At 47.2% G+C, this 19,135-nt stretch overlaps 1 protein-coding gene and 1 long non-coding RNA gene across 3 annotated transcripts in view; both read right to left on the bottom strand.

Annotated features, from left to right (window-relative positions):
* Nucleotides 1–19,135, bottom strand: part of LOC138947244 (uncharacterized) — a 140,243-nt gene that overhangs the window by 9,412 nt on the left and 111,696 nt on the right. The gene's annotated exons all lie outside the window — the stretch shown is intronic.
* The window catches only part of LOC138947242 (PHD finger protein 14-like), a 52,638-nt gene that overhangs the window by 9,412 nt on the left and 24,091 nt on the right, over nt 1–19,135 (bottom strand). For both annotated transcript variants that reach the window (XM_070318680.1, XM_070318681.1), the window contains exons 15-20: nt 14,042–14,132; nt 9,943–10,049; nt 2,607–2,702; nt 1,814–1,908; nt 1,220–1,351; nt 577–727 (exon numbers count right to left, since the gene is read on the bottom strand). In XM_070318680.1, the coding sequence (XP_070174781.1) occupies nt 577–727; nt 1,220–1,351; nt 1,814–1,908; nt 2,607–2,702; nt 9,943–10,049; nt 14,042–14,132 (672 nt within the window). The remainder of the gene's footprint in view (nt 1–576; nt 728–1,219; nt 1,352–1,813; nt 1,909–2,606; nt 2,703–9,942; nt 10,050–14,041; nt 14,133–19,135) is intronic.

The following is a 19,135-nucleotide window of genomic DNA, read 5'->3' as shown; positions in this document are numbered from 1 at the left end:
AATTTAAAAAATCAAAAAAAAATCTCCATGGTAGTACATCTTATATTCTTTGTTACAAAACATCTGCAACAGACTATCTATTTGGCTGAAAGTTTAGAATGTGTCAAATATCTTTGTCTTTGGTTAATACCTACAGAATCCTGAATGAGAGAAGACATATCAAAATCAAGAACATCCATGACTGACTTCTGAACAAATCTTCACATTTGGAGCCCAATTCTAAACAAAACTGACACGCGCGAAAAAAGAAAGAGGACGCGCCACCTACATCCTGTAAGGGGGAAGCACTCGGACAGTGCTTGGGATCCACGGTGGCGCATGGTTATGGGAGATAATTGTACCCACTCAGCGTTTTGTCCAATTTTTTCGGCCTATAATAGATAATGTGCAAGAATAGTACTGTCGAGGTAAGTGTTATATTGACACCATGTTCTTATAGTTGCAGCCGACATTCAAAAATGAAATGATATCAAAGTTGTCTGTTTAACCATAAGATCTGAAAGCAATCCCAAGACATAAGATTTCAGAAAAGGAATTCAGTCTGAAAGATGGCCTATAAATTAATCTCGACCAAACCTTTTTCATCTCGATTCCTTCCAGCTGCTGGTTTCTGTACTTGATGGGTTCCTTGATGGTTTCTCTCAGGCGCCGTGGTTCATCGACCAGCTTTGCTCCAGCGCTCCCATCCGAGTCATCACTACTTGAACTGACACACTGAGAACACTGCCTGTAAAAAATAAGTTTTCTTTCATATTTTTTTTATTTTTTTATTTGCAGTTGTTGTTATACTTCTTACATTGGAATAGTTTGATTCTTTCTCATGGATTTATTCACAGCTTATACAGCTGTTAAAAAGTACATTTCTTTCAAGTTTTCAAAAATTCAGAGCCCTAGCTCTATCAAATAAATATTCAACAAGTGTTGCTGTCTCTGTTTGCCTCAGTCTAAGGTTAACACCACACTTGCTGTCAATTTTAAAAATACTGTACCTCTTAAACAATGGTTAGCATAAAGAAATTCTGAAAACATTCCAATACTGTATTTCTTAAGGCATACACAAAGGCCTAGATTGATCTGTGAAAAGTGATTTGCTAATTAGTAGCTTCAAACAAATCCTGTTGCCACTTATCAAGCAACAAGTTAGAACATGTTTGATTTTATGTTCGCTTTGTTGTTCTATCTAAAGTCTGTGAATGACAGTTTAAACAGCTGTACCCACCATCCAAACAGTTTGGACTTCTTGGGCATGCGGGTCAGCGGGGGGTCAAGACATCCCAGGTGGAAGTGTTGGCGACAGCTGTCACACTTGGCCAACAGGTGCTGGTCTGTCGTCTGGTTGCAGATCCCACACCTATAATAACACACAAAACCTTTCATCAACATCCTGCTTATACAGCGGAACCCCCCTTTTAAGACCTTGACAAATCTGAGAAAATCAGGTCTTAAAAAGGAGGGTGTCTTAAAATAGAGGTACATTTAGAGAGCTTATTTGTTTGTTTGTTTGTTTGCTTAACGCCCAGCCGACCACGTAGGGCCATATCAGGGCGGTGCTGCTTTGACATATAACGTGCGCCACACACAAGACAGAAGTCGCAGCACAGGCTTCATGTCTCACCCAGTCACATTATTCTGACACCGGACCAACCAGTCCTAGCACTAACCCCATAATGCCAGACGCCAGGCGGAGCAGCCACTAGATTGCCAATTTTAAAGTCTTAGGTATGACCCGGCCGGGGTTCGAACCCACGACCTCCCGATCACGTACAGAGCTTATGAACATAAAACAAGGGGGAGGGGGTCGAATCCAACTTACTGGTGAATCAGAGCTGATGGAGAGCACGGAGTTTCCTTTTTGGAGGGTGACCGCTGTCGTTTCTTGGGACGGAACATCTCTGGCACTGTCACAGACTGTCAGAGAAACACAAAAATGTTTACTTCACCTGCATTTAAAATTTCAATCAATTCAAACAACAACCACAACAGCAAAGTACAACACATTTTCTTATACCTTTCAGTAGTTTCTTTTAAGGAAAGTAACATTTTACAAACTGAAATAAAAATAAAAACAACTTACCTAAAACAGAAATATATAAATATATAACAAAATATGAATACAAAATTAAACAAACAAAAATAAACGACACCTGCAGTCAAACTGCACACACTCACTAAAACTATCAACATACAGTCAAATCTGCCCTGGCTATCACCTCTTGACACTGACCACTTGCCCAATACATGTACAACCACCCCAACTCAACAAGGTTCCTCCCTATATAATTCACCTTGTCCACAACGACCAGCTGTAAGAACCACTTTTGTTTGGTTCCTTGGATGGTCATTACAGTGTTCTAGATGATCGAACGTGTAGCAAAGACCTGAACGCGTATGTGTAGATATTGCGTCGCCCGTGACTCATTTTTTCTCCAATGTTCCAAATGTATACGTTGTTTTGCTCCCACCAAGACTGCAGATCTTGGCAAAACGCGTGACGTAAAAACTAGATTTGATGACGTTACCCGTACACGTTCCAGTACACGTGCTCGAAAGTCCCGCATCTAGATCTGTCTATTATAGACAGGTTCTGCTGCACACACAATACACACCTTTCCCCCAATGTCAGAAAGAACTTCACACAGTTTTTCTCCCTCTCTCCGCGCTGTGTTGGTGGCTTCTCGCAGCTGGGTCAAGTTGTGAGAGAGCTGCAACACAGAAAATTCTAATCAATGTGATAACATAAGACTGAAAAAAAGAAAAACAGAGAGACAGGCAGACAGAAAACCAAGCCAATCAAGACAAACAGATGAGTTGAAAGCTCATCAAATATTGATCTATGTTCCGACATGTATATTTTATTTTATCAATCTCAGCAGTAAAGAAAATGATTTTCTTTCATTATTTATCATTTATTGTTGTCATGGATCTACTCGTATGAAGCATGGCACAAGACCAAAATTAGTCCAACACAAATATTTTAATATTGAAGTGAGCGCAGTTTCCAGGAGCTAGCTTCAAAGACACCAGAGAAAATCTCAACGTAAAGTTTCTTGTTCACGACGTGCCCGCTAATTCTAGTAACTGGCCATACAGACACACACTATAATAACACACTATAATAGACGACTTCTTTTGGACTCACCAGAGTAATCAGTGAGTCATAGGAATAGCCGATTTTTGAAAATCACTCTGTCAGGTTTGTATGGGTTGTGAGTGAGAGTGAATACCTTGCATTAGTGAGGCAAGCTTTCTACACATGCTCCTTGTCCACGTGTTTCAGACACACCCCTCGTTAGTGATGACCTGTAGTGTCACGTGTTTCAGACACCCCCCTCGCTAGTGACTGGCCTGTAATGTCACGTGTTTCAGACACCCCCCTCGCAAGTGACTGGCCTGTAATGTCACGTGTTTCAGACACAACCCTCGCTAGTGACTGGCCTGTAATGTCACGTGTTTCAGACACACCCCTCGCTAGTGACTGACCTGTAATGTCATGTGTTTCAGACACCCCCCTCGCTAGTGACTGACCTATAATGTCACGTGTTTCAGACACAACCCTTGCTAGTGACTGACCTGTAATGTCACGTGTTTCAGACACAACCCTCGCTAGTGACTGGCCTGTAATGTCACGTGTTTCAGACACACCTCTCGCTAGTGACTGGCCTGTAATGTCACTTGTTTCAGACACAACCCTCGCTAGTGACTGGCCTGTAATGTCACGTGTTTCAGACACACCCCTCGCTAGTGACTGGCCTGTAGTGTCACGTGTTTCAGACACACCCCTTTGCTAGTGACTGGCCTGTAATGTCATGTGTTTAAGACACACCCCTCGCTAGCGACTGACCTATAATGTCACGTGTTTCAGACACACCCCTCGCTAGTGACTGGCCTGTAATATCACGTGTTTCAGACACACCCCTCGCTAGTGACTGGCCTGTAATGTCATGTGTTTCAGACACACCCCTCGCTAGTGACTCGCCTGTAATGTCACGTGTTTCAGACACACCAATCGCTAGTGACTGGCCTGTAATGTCACGTGTTTCAGACACACCCCTCGCTAGTGACTGGCCTGTAATGTCACGTGTTTCAGACACACCCCTCGCTAGTGATTGGCCTGTAATGTCATGTGTTTCAGACACACCCCTCGCTAGTGACTGGCCTGTAATGTCACGTGTTTCAGACACACCCCTCGCTAGTGACTGGCCTGTAATGTCATGTGTTTCAGACACACCCCTCGCTAGTGACTGGCCTGTAATATCACGTGTTTCAGACACACCCCTCGCTAGTGACTGGCCTGTAATGTCACGTGTTTCAGACACACCCCTCGCTAGTGACTGGCTTGTAGTGTCATGTGTTTCAGACACACCCCTCGCTAGTGACTGGCCTGTAATGTCACGTGTTTCAGACACACCCCTCGCTAGTGATTGGCCTGTAATGTCACGTGTTTCAGACACACCCCTCGCTAGTGATTGGCCTGTAATGTCACGTGTTTCAGACACACCCCTCGCTAGTGACTGGCCTGTAATGTCACGTGTTTCAGACACACCCCTCGCTAGTGACTGGCCCGTAATGTCACGTGATTCAGACACACCCCTCGCTAGTGACTGGCCTGTAATGTCACGTGTTTCAGACACACCCCTCGCTAGTGACTGGCCTGTAATGTCACGTGTTTCAGACACACCCCTCGCTAGTGACTGGCCTGTAATGTCACGTGTTTCAGACACACCTCTCGCTAGTGACTGGCCTGTAATGTCACTTGTTTCAGACACAACCCTCGCTAGTGACTGGCCTGTAATGTCACGTGTTTCAGACACACCCCTCGCTAGTGACTGGCCTGTAGTGTCACGTGTTTCAGACACACCCCTTTGCTAGTGACTGGCCTGTAATGTCATGTGTTTAAGACACACCCCTCGCTAGCGACTGACCTATAATGTCACGTGTTTCAGACACACCCCTCGCTAGTGACTGGCCTGTAATATCACGTGTTTCAGACACACCCCTCGCTAGTGACTGGCCTGTAATGTCATGTGTTTCAGACACACCCCTCGCTAGTGACTCGCCTGTAATGTCACGTGTTTCAGACACACCAATCGCTAGTGACTGGCCTGTAATGTCACGTGTTTCAGACACACCCCTCGCTAGTGACTGGCCTGTAATGTCACGTGTTTCAGACACACCCCTCGCTAGTGACTGGCCTGTAATGTCATGTGTTTCAGACACACCCCTCGCTAGTGACTGGCCTGTAGTGTCACGTGTTTCAGACACACCCCTCGCTAGTGACTGGCCTGTAATGTCATGTGTTTCAGACACACCCCTCGCTAGTGACTGGCCTGTAATGTCACGTGTTTCAGACACACCCCTCGCTAGTGACTGGCCTGTAATGTCACGTGTTTCAGACACACCCCTCGCTAGTGACTGGCTTGTAGTGTCATGTGTTTCAGACACACCCCTCGCTAGTGACTGGCCTGTAATGTCACGTGTTTCAGACACACCCCTCGCTAGTGACTTGCCTGTAATGTCACGTGTTTCAGACACACCCCTCGCTAGTGACTGGCCTGTAATGTCACGTGTTTCAGACACACCCCTCGCTAGTGACTGGCCTGTAATGTCACGTGTTTCAGACACACCCCTCGCTAGTGACCGGCCTGTAATGTTACGTGTTTCAGACACCCCCCTCGCTAGTGACTGGCCTATGATGTCACGTGTTTCAGACACACCACTCGCTAGTGGCTGGCCTATAATGTCACGTGTTTCAGACACACCCCTCACTAGTGACGGGCCTGTAATGTTACGTGTTTCAGACACACCCCTCGCCAGTGACTGGCCTGTAATGTTACGTGTTTCAGACACACCCCTCGCTAGTGACTGGCCTGTAATGTTACGTGTTTCAGACACACCCCTCGCTAGTGACTGGCCCGTAATGTCACGTGATTCAGACACACCCCTCGCTAGTGACTGGCCTGTAATGTCACGTGTTTCAGACACACCCCTCGCTAGTGACTGGCCTGTAATGTCACGTGTTTCAGACACACCCCTCGCTAGTGACTGGCCTGTAATGTCACGTGTTTCAGACACACCTCTCGCTAGTGACTGGCCTGTAATGTCACTTGTTTCAGACACAACCCTCGCTAGTGACTGGCCTGTAATGTCACGTGTTTCAGACACACCCCTCGCTAGTGACTGGCCTGTAGTGTCACGTGTTTCAGACACACCCCTTTGCTAGTGACTGGCCTGTAATGTCATGTGTTTAAGACACACCCCTCGCTAGCGACTGACCTATAATGTCACGTGTTTCAGACACACCCCTCGCTAGTGACTGGCCTGTAATATCACGTGTTTCAGACACACCCCTCGCTAGTGACTGGCCTGTAATGTCATGTGTTTCAGACACACCCCTCGCTAGTGACTCGCCTGTAATGTCACGTGTTTCAGACACACCAATCGCTAGTGACTGGCCTGTAATGTCACGTGTTTCAGACACACCCCTCGCTAGTGACTGGCCTGTAATGTCACGTGTTTCAGACACACCCCTCGCTAGTGACTGGCCTGTAATGTCATGTGTTTCAGACACACCCCTCGCTAGTGACTGGCCTGTAATGTCACGTGTTTCAGACACACCCCTCGCTAGTGACTGGCCTGTAATGTCATGTGTTTCAGACACACCCCTCGCTAGTGACTGGCCTGTAATGTCACGTGTTTCAGACACACCCCTCGCTAGTGACTGGCCTGTAATGTCACGTGTTTCAGACACACCTCTCGCTAGTGACTGGCTTGTAGTGTCATGTGTTTCAGACACACCCCTCGCTAGTGACTGGCCTGTAATGTCACGTGTTTCAGACACACCCCTCGCTAGTGTCTTGCCTGTACTGTCACGTGTTTCAGACACACCCCTCGCTAGTGTCTTGCCTGTACTGTCACGTGTTTCAGACACACCCCTCGCTAGTGTCTTGCCTGTACTGTCACGTGTTTCAGACACACCCCTCGCTAGTGACTGGCCCGTAATGTCACGTGATTCAGACACACCCCTCGCTAGTGACTGGCCTGTACTGTCACGTGTTTCAGACACACCCCTCGCTAGTGTCTTGCCTGTACTGTCACGTGTTTCAGACACACCCCTCGCTAGTGATTGGCCTGTAATGTCACGTGTTTCAGACACACCCCTCGCTAGTGATTGGCCTGTAATGTCACGTGTTTCAGACACACACCTCGCTAGTGACTGGCCTGTAATGTCACGTGTTTCAGACACACCCCTCGCTAGTGACTGGCCTGTAATGTCACGTGTTTCAGACACACCCCTCGCTAGTGACTGGCCTGTAATGTCACGTGTTTCAGACACACCCCTCGCTAGTGACTGACCTGTAATGTCACGTGTTTCAGACACACCCCTTGCTAGTGACTGGCCTGTAATGTCACGTGTTTCAGACACACCCCTCGCTAGTGACTGGCCTGTAATGTCACGTGTTTCAGACTCACCCCTTGCTAGTGACTGGCCTGTAATGTCACGTGTTTCAGACACACCCCTGGCTAGTGACTGGCCTATAATGTCACGTGTTTCAGACACACCCCTGGCTAGTGACTGGCCTGTAATGTCACGTGTTTCAGACACACCCCTGGCTAGTGATTGGCCTGTAATGTCACGTGTTTCAGACACACCCCTCGCTAGTGACTGGCCTGTAATGTCACGTGTTTCAGACACACCCCTCGCTAGTTTGTTTGTTTATTTGTTGCTTAACGTCCAGCCGACTACGCAGAGCCATATCAGGACGAGGAAGAGGGGGATGAAGGGGACCACTTGTCAAGCGATTCCTGTTTAAAATTGCACTAACCCATTACTTGTGTCCCAGCAGGCTTTAGTAAAACTAAATTAATACCTACTGGAAGATTACCAGTTTCCAGTATGTTAAAATAGGCTTAACCTATCTACTGCTGGACTTACATCAGAACACTAACAGATTAAACTATACATGAATCGCGAGACAAGCGGCAAGAGAAGAGATTTTTGGAAAAAATACAGGTGAATGAGCAAGAAGGCAGAAAAAAGAAAAGAATTCATGAAGAAAAAGAGAGCATGACAGGAAAGAGGAACCAAAAATCTACCTAACAGCAAACTAGAAAGCTCCTGCGGTTCCAAAAACAGGAGGGGCCTTTAATTTCATAACCGCAGTGCCCCACTGCGGGACCCCTCGCTAGTGACTGGCCTGTAGTGTCATGAGGGAAAGATTGATTGACTAAAATCAAGAGTAGTCACTCTTTCACAACCAATTTTGTGTTTGTGTTACATGTATCAGAAATGCGATGTGGTGTCAAAAGACAAATTTCCATGTTTATGTAAAATGAAAATGGACATTTCTTTTTTCTTTCTTTATTTGGTGTTTAACGTCGTTTTCAACCGTTCAAGGTTATATCGCGACGGAGAGAAGGGGGGTGATGGGATAGAGCCACTTGTCAATTGTTTCTTGTTCACAAAAGCACTAATCAAAAATTTGCTCCAGGGGCAATGGACATTTAAAGTTTTCTTATCTTAAAGGTGGTCGTCTACATTTTTGCTTTTTTTCAATAATCTTACGGTTAGATTTCGATACAAAATTATGTCAAATGATGAATGAAAAAAGTTATAGAAAAAAAAATATATGTAAAAAAAGATTTTATTTTTGGGTAGCGTGACTCACGCTTCGAATATTTTGTTTTCTGTTTGCTGAGAACATGTGCTTTGCCTAAAAATACTGACCAATCAAATTCATGTCACTATGCTTATAGCCACGCCCAAACAAGTGCAGCAACAGTTTGACACTGGAGCGCTGTCCACGCTTTTTTTTAAATGCACGAAATGCACAGGATTTGAGAGGAGTTATGCGCTTGGCATTTTCCAAATAAGGATATCCTACTATGAGTACTACGCTGGAATACTACAATGAATTTTGAAACGGCTACACTGGCTTCATCTTTCCTGATCGAAAGGGGGTGTATTGTTGATATTTGTAGATAATAGACTCTGCATTTTAATGGTCAAATGGCGATTTCGGTATAAAAATGTAGACAAGGACCTTTAACATACAAAACCCAACAGAGTTATCTTTTAACAAGAAGGGCAAAGCCCATACGACTCACATGCTTGACCTTTACATGACCTTGACCTTCAGAGTCAAGGTCAAATAACTAAACCTAGCAATGACATCATACACTAAGAACTGCTTTACACATTTTTCCTACCAAAATACATGTGACCTTGACCCAAGGTCAAGGTCATCCAAGGTCATGCAACACAAAGCTGTTAATTCAAGACATAGGAAGTACAATGGTGCTTATTGGCTCTTTCTACCATGAGATATGGTCACTTTTAGTGGTTCACTACCTTATTTTGGTCACATTTCATAAGGGTCAAAGTGACCTTGACCTTGATCATATGTGACCAAATGTGTATCATGATGAAAGCATAACATGTGCCCCACATAATTTTTAAGTTTGAAACAGTTATCTTCCATAGTTCAGGGTCAAGGTCACTTCAAAATATGTATACAATCCAACTTTGAAGAGCTCCTGTGACCTTGACTGGTATCAAAAGATGGGGCTTACTTTGCCCTATATATCATATATAGGTGAGGTATTCAATCTCAAAAACTTCAGAGAAAATGGGAAAAATGTGACAACATTTATGGCCCCTGCGACCTTGACCTTGAAGCAAGGTCAAGATGCTATGTATGTTTTTTGGGGCCTTGTCATCATACACCATCTTGCCAAATTTGGTACTGATAGACTGAATAGTGTCCAAGAAATATCCAACGTTAAAGTTTTCCGGACGGCCGGCCGGCCGGACGGATGGACAGACGGACGACTCGGGCGAGTACATAGACTCACTTTTGCTTCGCATGTGAGTCAAAAATCGTCTATTTCTATGAATCACTGACTACTCTGGTGAGTCAAAAAGAAAAGAATCCAAGAGCTGACCTGATCATACTGTGTGCGTATGACTCGCTCCTGGTCCCTCAGTTTGACGTTCTGTGTTGTCAGCTCATTCAGGTTGTTGCGCAGCTGATCAATCTTGGTGTTCCGTCCTGAAATGAACGCACGCGGCAGGTTTAATATGAGACTTCCTCGGGCACTGAAGACTGTTAAAAATCACAGGTGAACTTTCCAAAAATAGAAGCAAGACACAGGAATTCCCACAGACACACTACCTTCATGGTCACTTCTTCTCCTGCGCTCATGGGATGAAACTCCAACGTGTATAACCCCGCCATTCAGGCAGCCATACGCTGCTTTTGGGGGAAGCATGCTGGGTACTTTTGTGCTTCTATGACCCACCGAACTCTGACATGGACTAAAGAATGTTTTCAGTGCGCACCTAGTCTTGTGCTTGCGTGTACACACGAAGGGGGACAAGGCACTAGCAGTCTGCACATAAGTTTCAATGTGATAACATAAGACTGAAAAACAGACAGACAGACAGACAGACAGACAGACAGACAGACAGGCAGGCAGGGAGATCTGGGAGACCTAAGGGGATCAGAAACATCTCCATCCTTAGCCCACTAGGCGTGGCCGGGATTCGAACACGCGACCTTCAACATGGGAGGACAGTGTCTGTCACGATCTAGTGACACAGACCAAGAAAGTGTCACTCAGTGGGGTGCCTTCTCTTGGTCAATTGCGACTGAAAGCGCCTGTGCGTGAGTCGGGGCTATACGGCAGAGTTTTGCTGACAGCGCAGAGCACGGATTTTGTGGCGCACGGATTTTTCGGGGTTAATTCTGCTTTGCGAGGCAGAATTGTGGATAGCTGAACTTGATATGTGACAAGGTCAGTCACGTGTTATTGGCTAGGTGGTCTGTGAGAGACACAAGGACGGCGCACTTGACACTCAGCGGCAGAAGAAGAAGGATCGAATACGACGGTTTCTAGAGTATGATGGATTTCACCGAATAGAATATTCGGCACTCTAGGGGAACTTCAGCGAGTTATCACCTTCTCACTGCCACATGTTTTGCTGAGGACGAGTCGTCAAATCTTTCCTTCGTCGTGCGATGGTCTTCGCATAAGTATTCGACAAGGGGTTTCTGGATGTTGTTGTCACTGTTGACGAACAGAGGCCATTCCAGGGAGGAAGCGGGTTTTGCTTCCATGAGAGTGCTACATTCATAGGCTGTTTGAGGTAATAAATCATTATTTAACGCTGTTGACGAGTCTGTGTTTGTGGAATGAAATACTCTCTGTTGTTCTTTCCAGGTTAGCGCATAATTTGCTCTCTGTGACGCTAAAATACTAACCTGTATATGGTTTTTGCAGGTAGGGAGAGAAGGACGAAAAATGGCTGTTTTGTTGTTGTGGGAAGTCCGTTTGTGCAGGCCCACGTGCTCGATGAGATATGTAAAGATGACATGTTTAAAGGTGGAGGGTGAGGGGTAGCTGACATGTTTAGTGCACCGATGCTTTCTGTTTGAGCCTTTTCCTAACTTCTATTCGGCTGCCTTCTGGGGGACCACGCTAACCAGCACACCGGCTAACCAGCGAACCGCCTAACCAGCTAACCAGCGAACCGGTTAACCAGCTAACCAGCGACTGGGTGCGGCGCCTGATGCCTCCACAGTTCCCTGCTTCGTCACCATGCTAACCAGCACTTCATTCGACGGAGCAGTTGTGGAGGCTAAAAAGACTAATTACAGGCCGTCCACCCAGTGGCCAAAGAAAGCTAAGTGCACCATGTCTTTGCACCCCGTTGACCACCGTTGTTATTTTTGCTGTCTGTGATTATTTTCGAGTAGTGACAACGTGGGGTGTGTGACACCTGCATGAACTAGCACTTTTGGAGCAGAACAGTCGTATTTTCTTATCTTTACACGGGATCAGCGTGTTACTATAATTTTCTATATTCTAACTGGCATTTTGTCAGTGACCACGGGTTTTTTACGTTTTGCGAACGTAAAAGAACATATTTTGAGTGAAGTCTCGAGGGAGGTGGCGAGTTTTTACATAAACAGGCGTCTGAAACTTATACTTTTGTTGTCTCTATTAAATTGTATGACTGCGAGAGTGGATCGTGGTGTGGTTAGTTAGTTAGTAGTAACTAACCGTTTCATAATCACCTTAAGTGATATATTGAAACGTGACAGTGTCTTATCCACTAAGCCGGTCCTTCGGGGTCACTGAACCCCAACCATAATGTATAGGGGGTCTTCCGTGGTATTTAACCCTTTGACTAGTGATTTAACGCAGACCGTACCCTTCAGGGCCGCTATTAGAGTCACGGCTCACCCTGCCTGGCCTGGTTTATTTTCCAGCCTCAGACTGCTGAAAACGACACGCGCTGTTTCGTTCAACATTTCAGGTTTCCTAGCTCTTGTAATTTCTTATTCTCGGTAGGAAACTATCGTTGGGTTATCCATACACAGAAAGAAAACACTTGGACATGATTAATGTAGCTCTGTAGACTGCACAGGTGTGTTTTAAAGAGACACGATTAATGTAGCTCTGTAGACTGCACAGGTGTGTTTTAAAGAGGGACACGATTAATGTAGCTCTGTAGACTGCACAGGTGTGTTTTAAAGAGGGACACGATTTATGTAGCTCTGTAGACTGCACAGGTGTGTTTTAAAGAGGGACACGATTAATGTAGCTCTGTAGACTGCACAGGTGTGTTTTAAAGAGGGACACGATTTATGTAGCTGTAGACTGCACAGGTGTGTTTTAAAGAGGGCAACGATCTATGATGCTTGAGAGCATCACTCGGCCTGGCCTGGTTGATGCATTCAAGCCTCAAGCGGTAGGGTCACGGTGATGCGTTCAGGCATCATACGGAGCGAAAGGGTTTCTTTTCTTTCTTTATTTGGTGTTTAACGTCGTTTTCAACCACGAAGGTTACATCGCGACGGGGAAAGGGGGAGATGGGATAGAGCCACTTGTCAATTGTTTCTTGTTCACAAAAGCACTAATCAAAAATTTGCTCCAGGGGCTTGCAACGTAGTACAATATATTACCTTACTGGGAGAATACAAGTTTCCAGTACAAAGGACTTAACATTTCTTACATACTGCTTGACTAAAATCTTTACAAAAATTGACTATATTCTATACAAGAAACACTTAACAAGGGTAAAAGGAGAAACAGAATCCGTTAGTCGCCTCTTACGACATGCTGGGGAGCATCGGGTAAATTCTTCCCCCTAACCCGCGGGAGGTAGCGAAAGGGTAAAGAGAGTCCGAAGACCAGCAGGTTCATATTCTTGCTTTTTGGAAGTCCCATTCTTCAGCATCACATGATCATTGCAATGTAATGCTGATTTTAGAAAATTTTCTTAGACCTTCTCAAAACATTATGGACATATCAGTTAGATTAACTCCGTACATTTGTGTTGGTACAGATCTCACAGAACATTTTCTGAAAACAGTACTGACGGTACTCATAACGGATATGTATATAGTGCGTCCCACAACCCCCTCCATGAATTTCTGGTACATTTTTTCGGCTTCTAGTGAGTATAGGACGCATAGGTGCATGGTTTGGGGGGGCCCCAATGCCAAGAATAATGTATAGTCTTAGCACACTTTCTGTAGAATGAATTCAACATATTATGTAGGACAGTCAGACAGACAATGACAGTTATAAGTGAGAGCAAAAGAGAGACACACACATCCGTAAGGCAACCTTTCCTGTTATATCCCTCCCCAGCCTGTGCTCCTCTCACTCTCAACACAGAGGAACGCTTACCAAAGTAATACTGTTGCTCCTCTCACTCTCAACACAGGGGAACGCTTACCAAAGTAGTACTGTTGCTCCTCTCACTCTCAACACAGAGGAACGCTTACCAAAGTAATACTGTTGCTCCTCTCACTCTCAACACAGAGGAACGCTTACCAAAGTAATACTGTTGCTCCTCTCACTCTCAACACAGAGGAACGCTTACCAAAGTAATACTGTTGCTCCTCTCACTCTCAACACAGAGGAACGCTTACCAAAGTAATACTGTTGCTCCTCTTACTCTCAACACAGAGGAACGCTTACCAAAGTAATACTGTTGCTCCTCTCACTCTCAACACAGAGGAACGCTTACCAAAGTAATACTGTATGAATTCTGCAGAGAGAGCAGGAGTGATGTGGGGTTTCTTCCTCGCTTCTGGCTTCTCGTGTTGCGCTTGCTCCACCTGTCATGAGGAAGGTAAATGAGTATCAAATGGTCCTGAACCGGAATAATCGTGGAAGACAGAAAACAGAAGGTTCCGTTACCTACAATGCATAGGATCTAAAAGATTCAGATTGAATGCAGGATCCACACGTCCTTGTCTCCGAGTCTCAATATTATTTTATAAATTCAAATGATGAGATAATCGAAAATTTTTATTAAATTTTGATTTAATATAATATACTTACCCAATTCTTATGAATGCATTGACTTTAGTCCCACATGCTAGATGTCGAAAAACCTCTCAAATTACCTGCCCTTAGTAGGGTGGTAACCAAGCTAAAAGCGACGCCATAGCCGTTGCTATGGCCTGACCTTGCTCGGTTACCCATAACACCCTGCGCACCACGTGAGCGCCAGCATCCGTAAAGATCATTCGAGACTATTAGTCAAACAAACCCCCAAGGACATAATCCAGCGGGGACGGATGGGAGGGTATTAACTATAAGAATTGGGTAAGTATATTATATTAAATCAAAATTTAATAAAAATTTTCGATTTAATCACATATTCTTACTCCAATTCTTATGAATGCAGATTCCCCCTAAAGGTGGAGGGAACCTACTTATGTCCTTGTAAGAACCTGCCCTGCAGCAGCCAAAACCAGCAATGAACTGGAGCCAACTAGCCGCGTGCAGGGGATATCCCAAGGATAGAAACCGATGAACACATCATCTGATCTCCAGTAAGTCGTTTGCAAAGCTTCGCCTAGGCGACCAGAACGCAACACGGCAATAAAAAAGCACAAAATCTGTACCCGAGCTGTTGGCAAACCTCGCATAGGCGAGAGGAACACCACCAGCCAGAGAAGAACACCAGACTCCGGACTCCCGAACGCCTGAAAAGGAATAGAGGGAGGACAGAACGCCCCCCCCCCCCCCCCTGTTCAAAACGCACCACTCATAGGACTGTCCTATGAATGTAGCAGAGCCCCTAGAGAGAGACAAATAAAAGATGTCTCTTTCGCTCCATTGTAAAGAAATAAGAACCTGAGCTAAAGCTCGTAGTTCCAAAAGACAGTAACGTCAAAAAAGGGATTTAAAAAGTCTAACCAGACAGTTAGAAAATCCGAATCTCCCGGAGCGAGAATCCTCCCAAGAGGAGGGAATCAAACACCAGAGGATATTGACCAGGTTTCTGAAACCCCAAAACCTGGCCAAACACCGTGAACAAACGGAACCAAAAGCCCTAAGGCTACATCCTCCGGCAAACACCAAAAACGCATGCGCCTCCCTGCCCTATAGGGCTGAGGCCCAGAGTAAGTAGAACAAAGTCCCACGCGCTAAACAAGGGGGAACCTCTAAACCTCGTAAAACAAGGTCCTTTGATCCTGCCCACAGGAACGCCATGAGCAACAGAAGAGAGGCCTATTTGTTCCAAAACAGCTGAGATAGCCGAGACGCCGGAACCCCAAAGAAGAGGCCCAGCTGCCCAAAGCCAAAAACTGAAACAGAGGTGAAAAACCACCTGGCTTGAGAGAGGGGCGCTAAGGAGTTGCACCCCCGCTCTAAATCCCTAATTGGCCAAGGAGGCCAAAAAAGGAGCATACACAGATAAAGTGGAGGAAAAATATGCTTCGTGCCCAAAGATCAGAGTCATCACCCATGATTTAAAACACAAACAGCACGCCTCCAGACCCGTAAGCAGACGGGCCAACCCCTGTGCCAGCCCTGAGAGGACCTGTTGAGCGAGTCGGCCAGATCGCAGAGCTGGCCGGGGAGATATTCCCCTGAGAAAATGATAAAGTGTAAAAACCCCATCAGAATCCCTTATACTCTGTCTGACAGGGAGTGAGAACTTGCTCACCCCAGCTAGTTCACATAAGAAGCAACAGAAGAATTGCCCGAATGCAACAGGACATGCCTGTAAATAGCCAAAAAAGGAAAGGCTAGCAGACTAAGAGCTACTGCTCCTAACCTCAGGCAAAAGAGAAGCCCAAGGATTTGCGTCTACATCACAGCCTCAAGACTGCAATTGCCAGTGCAGGACCCATCTAGACGAAAACGCATCAATAAAGCGGTCTAAGTCCAGGGGGAAACAAAGCTAGGGAAAAAAGTCCCCTGAGCTATACAAAAGGATTCCAGCCACCTTCCCGCGTGGAGGAACCCACTCTGGAGGAGGACCCTCATGTCCCAGACCTGTGAGGCCGAACCCCCCAAAAAACTTGAGGAAAGACTAGAGGGCCAGCATAGCAATCGATACCGTCCGACCGAAGATCGGGTCTAAAGACCCCGCAGAGGCCTGCTCTCGTGCCAGTCTGGCAGAGAAAAGAGCTTAAAGCCTCTCTATTCTCTTGTGTGAAGAATAAACCTTCCAAGAGACAAAGTCGAACAGCATGCCCAGGTAAAAAACCTGGGATAAGGACAGCTCGGAATTTAGCCTGGTTACTGAGAGCACCAGGCAAAAAACCTGGTTCAACACCAAAAGAAAGTGCAGCTGACAAGCTGATTGACCTTGAAAAAGCTCAACCAGCCCCCGAGAAAGTCCAGAGACCAACACCCCCCAACAACAGAGCCCTTTCCTGTGTGCAGAAACGCAGAAGGAAAGCTCATGTGAGAGCACCGAGGAAAATCTCAGCCAAAGCTGAAAGCTCTAGCCCATGCCGACCCACCCCCCGCAGAGAGGGAGGAAACACTGAACCAAAACACCCCTTTGTAACCGGGGGCGCATAAATGCGCTGCCAGAGGTCCAAGAAGGAAGGGAAAGATTCCAGCTATTGAGTAGGTTTTAACAACCCCCGAAAAAGCCTGACCCTTGCTTCCTGCAACCAGCATGAAATCAAACCCCTTGAAAAGGAAGGAGATCACACCAAGCAAAAACAGTGTGGGCCTAAAACGTCACCGAGAAACTTCTCCGCTCAGTGACGACCCTAGCCCAAGCTGCCAGCAGCCTGGCTAAAGCCTTATCCAAGGCATCCTCCCTAACCCAAAAGAGCGTTCAGGGAGGATAAGATTGCCAATAAGAAAGCACAGAAGAGAGTCTCTGCCAAAGCAGAAAACTCCAAACCATGCCATCCTAGCTCCTCCAGAGAGGAGAGGGAGGAGTAACATCATGAAAACTCCATGTTCCCTGTGGTCTGTAAGCGAAGCCAGAAACTAGCCCCTGGCAATAAGAAAAGTCCGGATCAGACCCTGAGCCTGAAAATTCCCTGCTATCTTCTTCCGCACTAAAAGTGAGGACGAAGCAGCCTGAAACCCCGAAGCCAGCCATCCCCTGCGTAAAAAGCAGCGGGAAAGGTGTAGGCTGAAGACCACTATCCTAAGGTGCGGATCAAGCCAAAAAGTGTGGCATGTGGCAGGCAATCACCGCAGACTCAGCAAATGAAACAAATTGCGAGAAAGCCTGTGAAAACCCAAAGGCATCCCGGAAGAGGAAGGAAGAGAGACACCCCCAACCTATCCGGGCCAAAGTAAACTGCAACAGCAGCCGCTCTATGTATGGGAAGCCTACAATCAGTAGGCAACCCTATACACTCCCCCTCCTTAAACAAGAAGTCCGAACCTAACCACCAGTTGTGTAAAACACAAAAGGAGGGGAGGCAGGGGAGGTCGCGCACTAAATCTCCTGCCAATAACCCGCCAAGAGTGTGGATGAAACGCGTGATCAGTCTCTGACTGCCAACCCAAAACCGCCCACCTGAACAGGAGGTGGGGGGAAGAGGGGTTGGTAACTGGCACAGATCTCTGCCAAGAAGAAGAGAGAGTGGAGAAGCAAGACAAAGCCGGGCCCGACGCGTCTTACCCCACCCGCTGTGCGAGAGAAGCACCCCAGTGCTAAGAACCAGACTACCTGGTATGACCACAACCCACCCCAAGTGGGGAGGGGGGCGGTCCAGCACAGCCGTAACCCCAAGAGGGGGTAAGGACTGAAACAGAGAAACGGCCGTAAACGGCCGATCCTCGCTCGTCCACCTGCCGAAGTCAAGTAGCCCTATCACTCACCCACCCCTAGGCGGGGGGGGGGGGGGGGGGGTGACCTATGCTGGCTACGGACAATGACCACCGGCCAGGCGATACTAAAGCCGAGTCCCTGCCGATCATTGTGAACACAAAGAATGGGAGACTGGAGAGAAAGGGTACGTTCTGTCTCCGCCTGACCATGCAGCCAGCCGGCACAGCCCGTGCAGAGAACAAAACGGAGCAAAGCTCATTGTTCCCTGACCACTGTGCGAGACACCCTGCCGAGAACAAAAGAGAGTCAAGCTCATTGTTTCGCGACCGCTACCCGCGACAAGCGCGGGCAGCTAACACAGCCACCTGCCCCAAACGGAGCAGAGAAGGAGTATGTAAGGTAGCCTGGAAAGCCGTACATAGCACCCCCACTGTGTAGCAAGGCCTGAGCCAAGCCACCCCCAGATGAGGAGGGGGGTGGCTCGTCGCAGCAGTAAGAGCGACGGAGAGAGACGAACCGAAAAACGGCAGACCCCCCTCCGTCCACCTGCCGTAGTCCTATAGCCCACCGACCACACAACCCGATAGGGGAGGAGGACGACTGTCGGGCCAGGACAATAGAGGCACAGACTGTGAAGATAGTCCAACAGCGCCCACCCCGTCCGACCCAGAGGGAGGGACAGGGTGGAACGCTGCAGCAGCCCCCACCCGATCCTGCCCAGCGGGCGGGAAAGGGTGAGCCACCGACACCCCCCCACCCTGCCCCAAATGGAGCAGAGAAGGGGTATGTAACGTAGCCTGGAAAGCCGCCACCCCAACGCGCCCGGGGGGCGGGAAAGGGTGGGAAGCTAACACAGCCCCCTGCCCGCAAAGGGCAGAGTGGGACAAGCCCAGACCGTGACTACCGAGCCCCCTCTCTCCCTCTCCCACCCGGGGAGAGAGCTGACTTCCCACCGCAGCAGTGCTAAAAGCAAGCCAAGCGGGAAGAGAAAAGAGAGGAAGCAGCAGCCCCCCCGCCCCCAATGGGACAGGGATGGCCAAGGCCAGGCTGCGACTTACCATGCCCCCCCTCTCC

The sequence above is a fragment of the Littorina saxatilis genome, linkage group LG14, assembly GCF_037325665.1.
Source record: "Littorina saxatilis isolate snail1 linkage group LG14, US_GU_Lsax_2.0, whole genome shotgun sequence".
NCBI lineage: Eukaryota > Metazoa > Mollusca > Gastropoda > Littorinimorpha > Littorinidae > Littorina > Littorina saxatilis.
The sequence above is the reverse complement of the archived record's forward strand: the minus strand, read 5'-3'. Positions and strand labels throughout refer to the sequence as shown.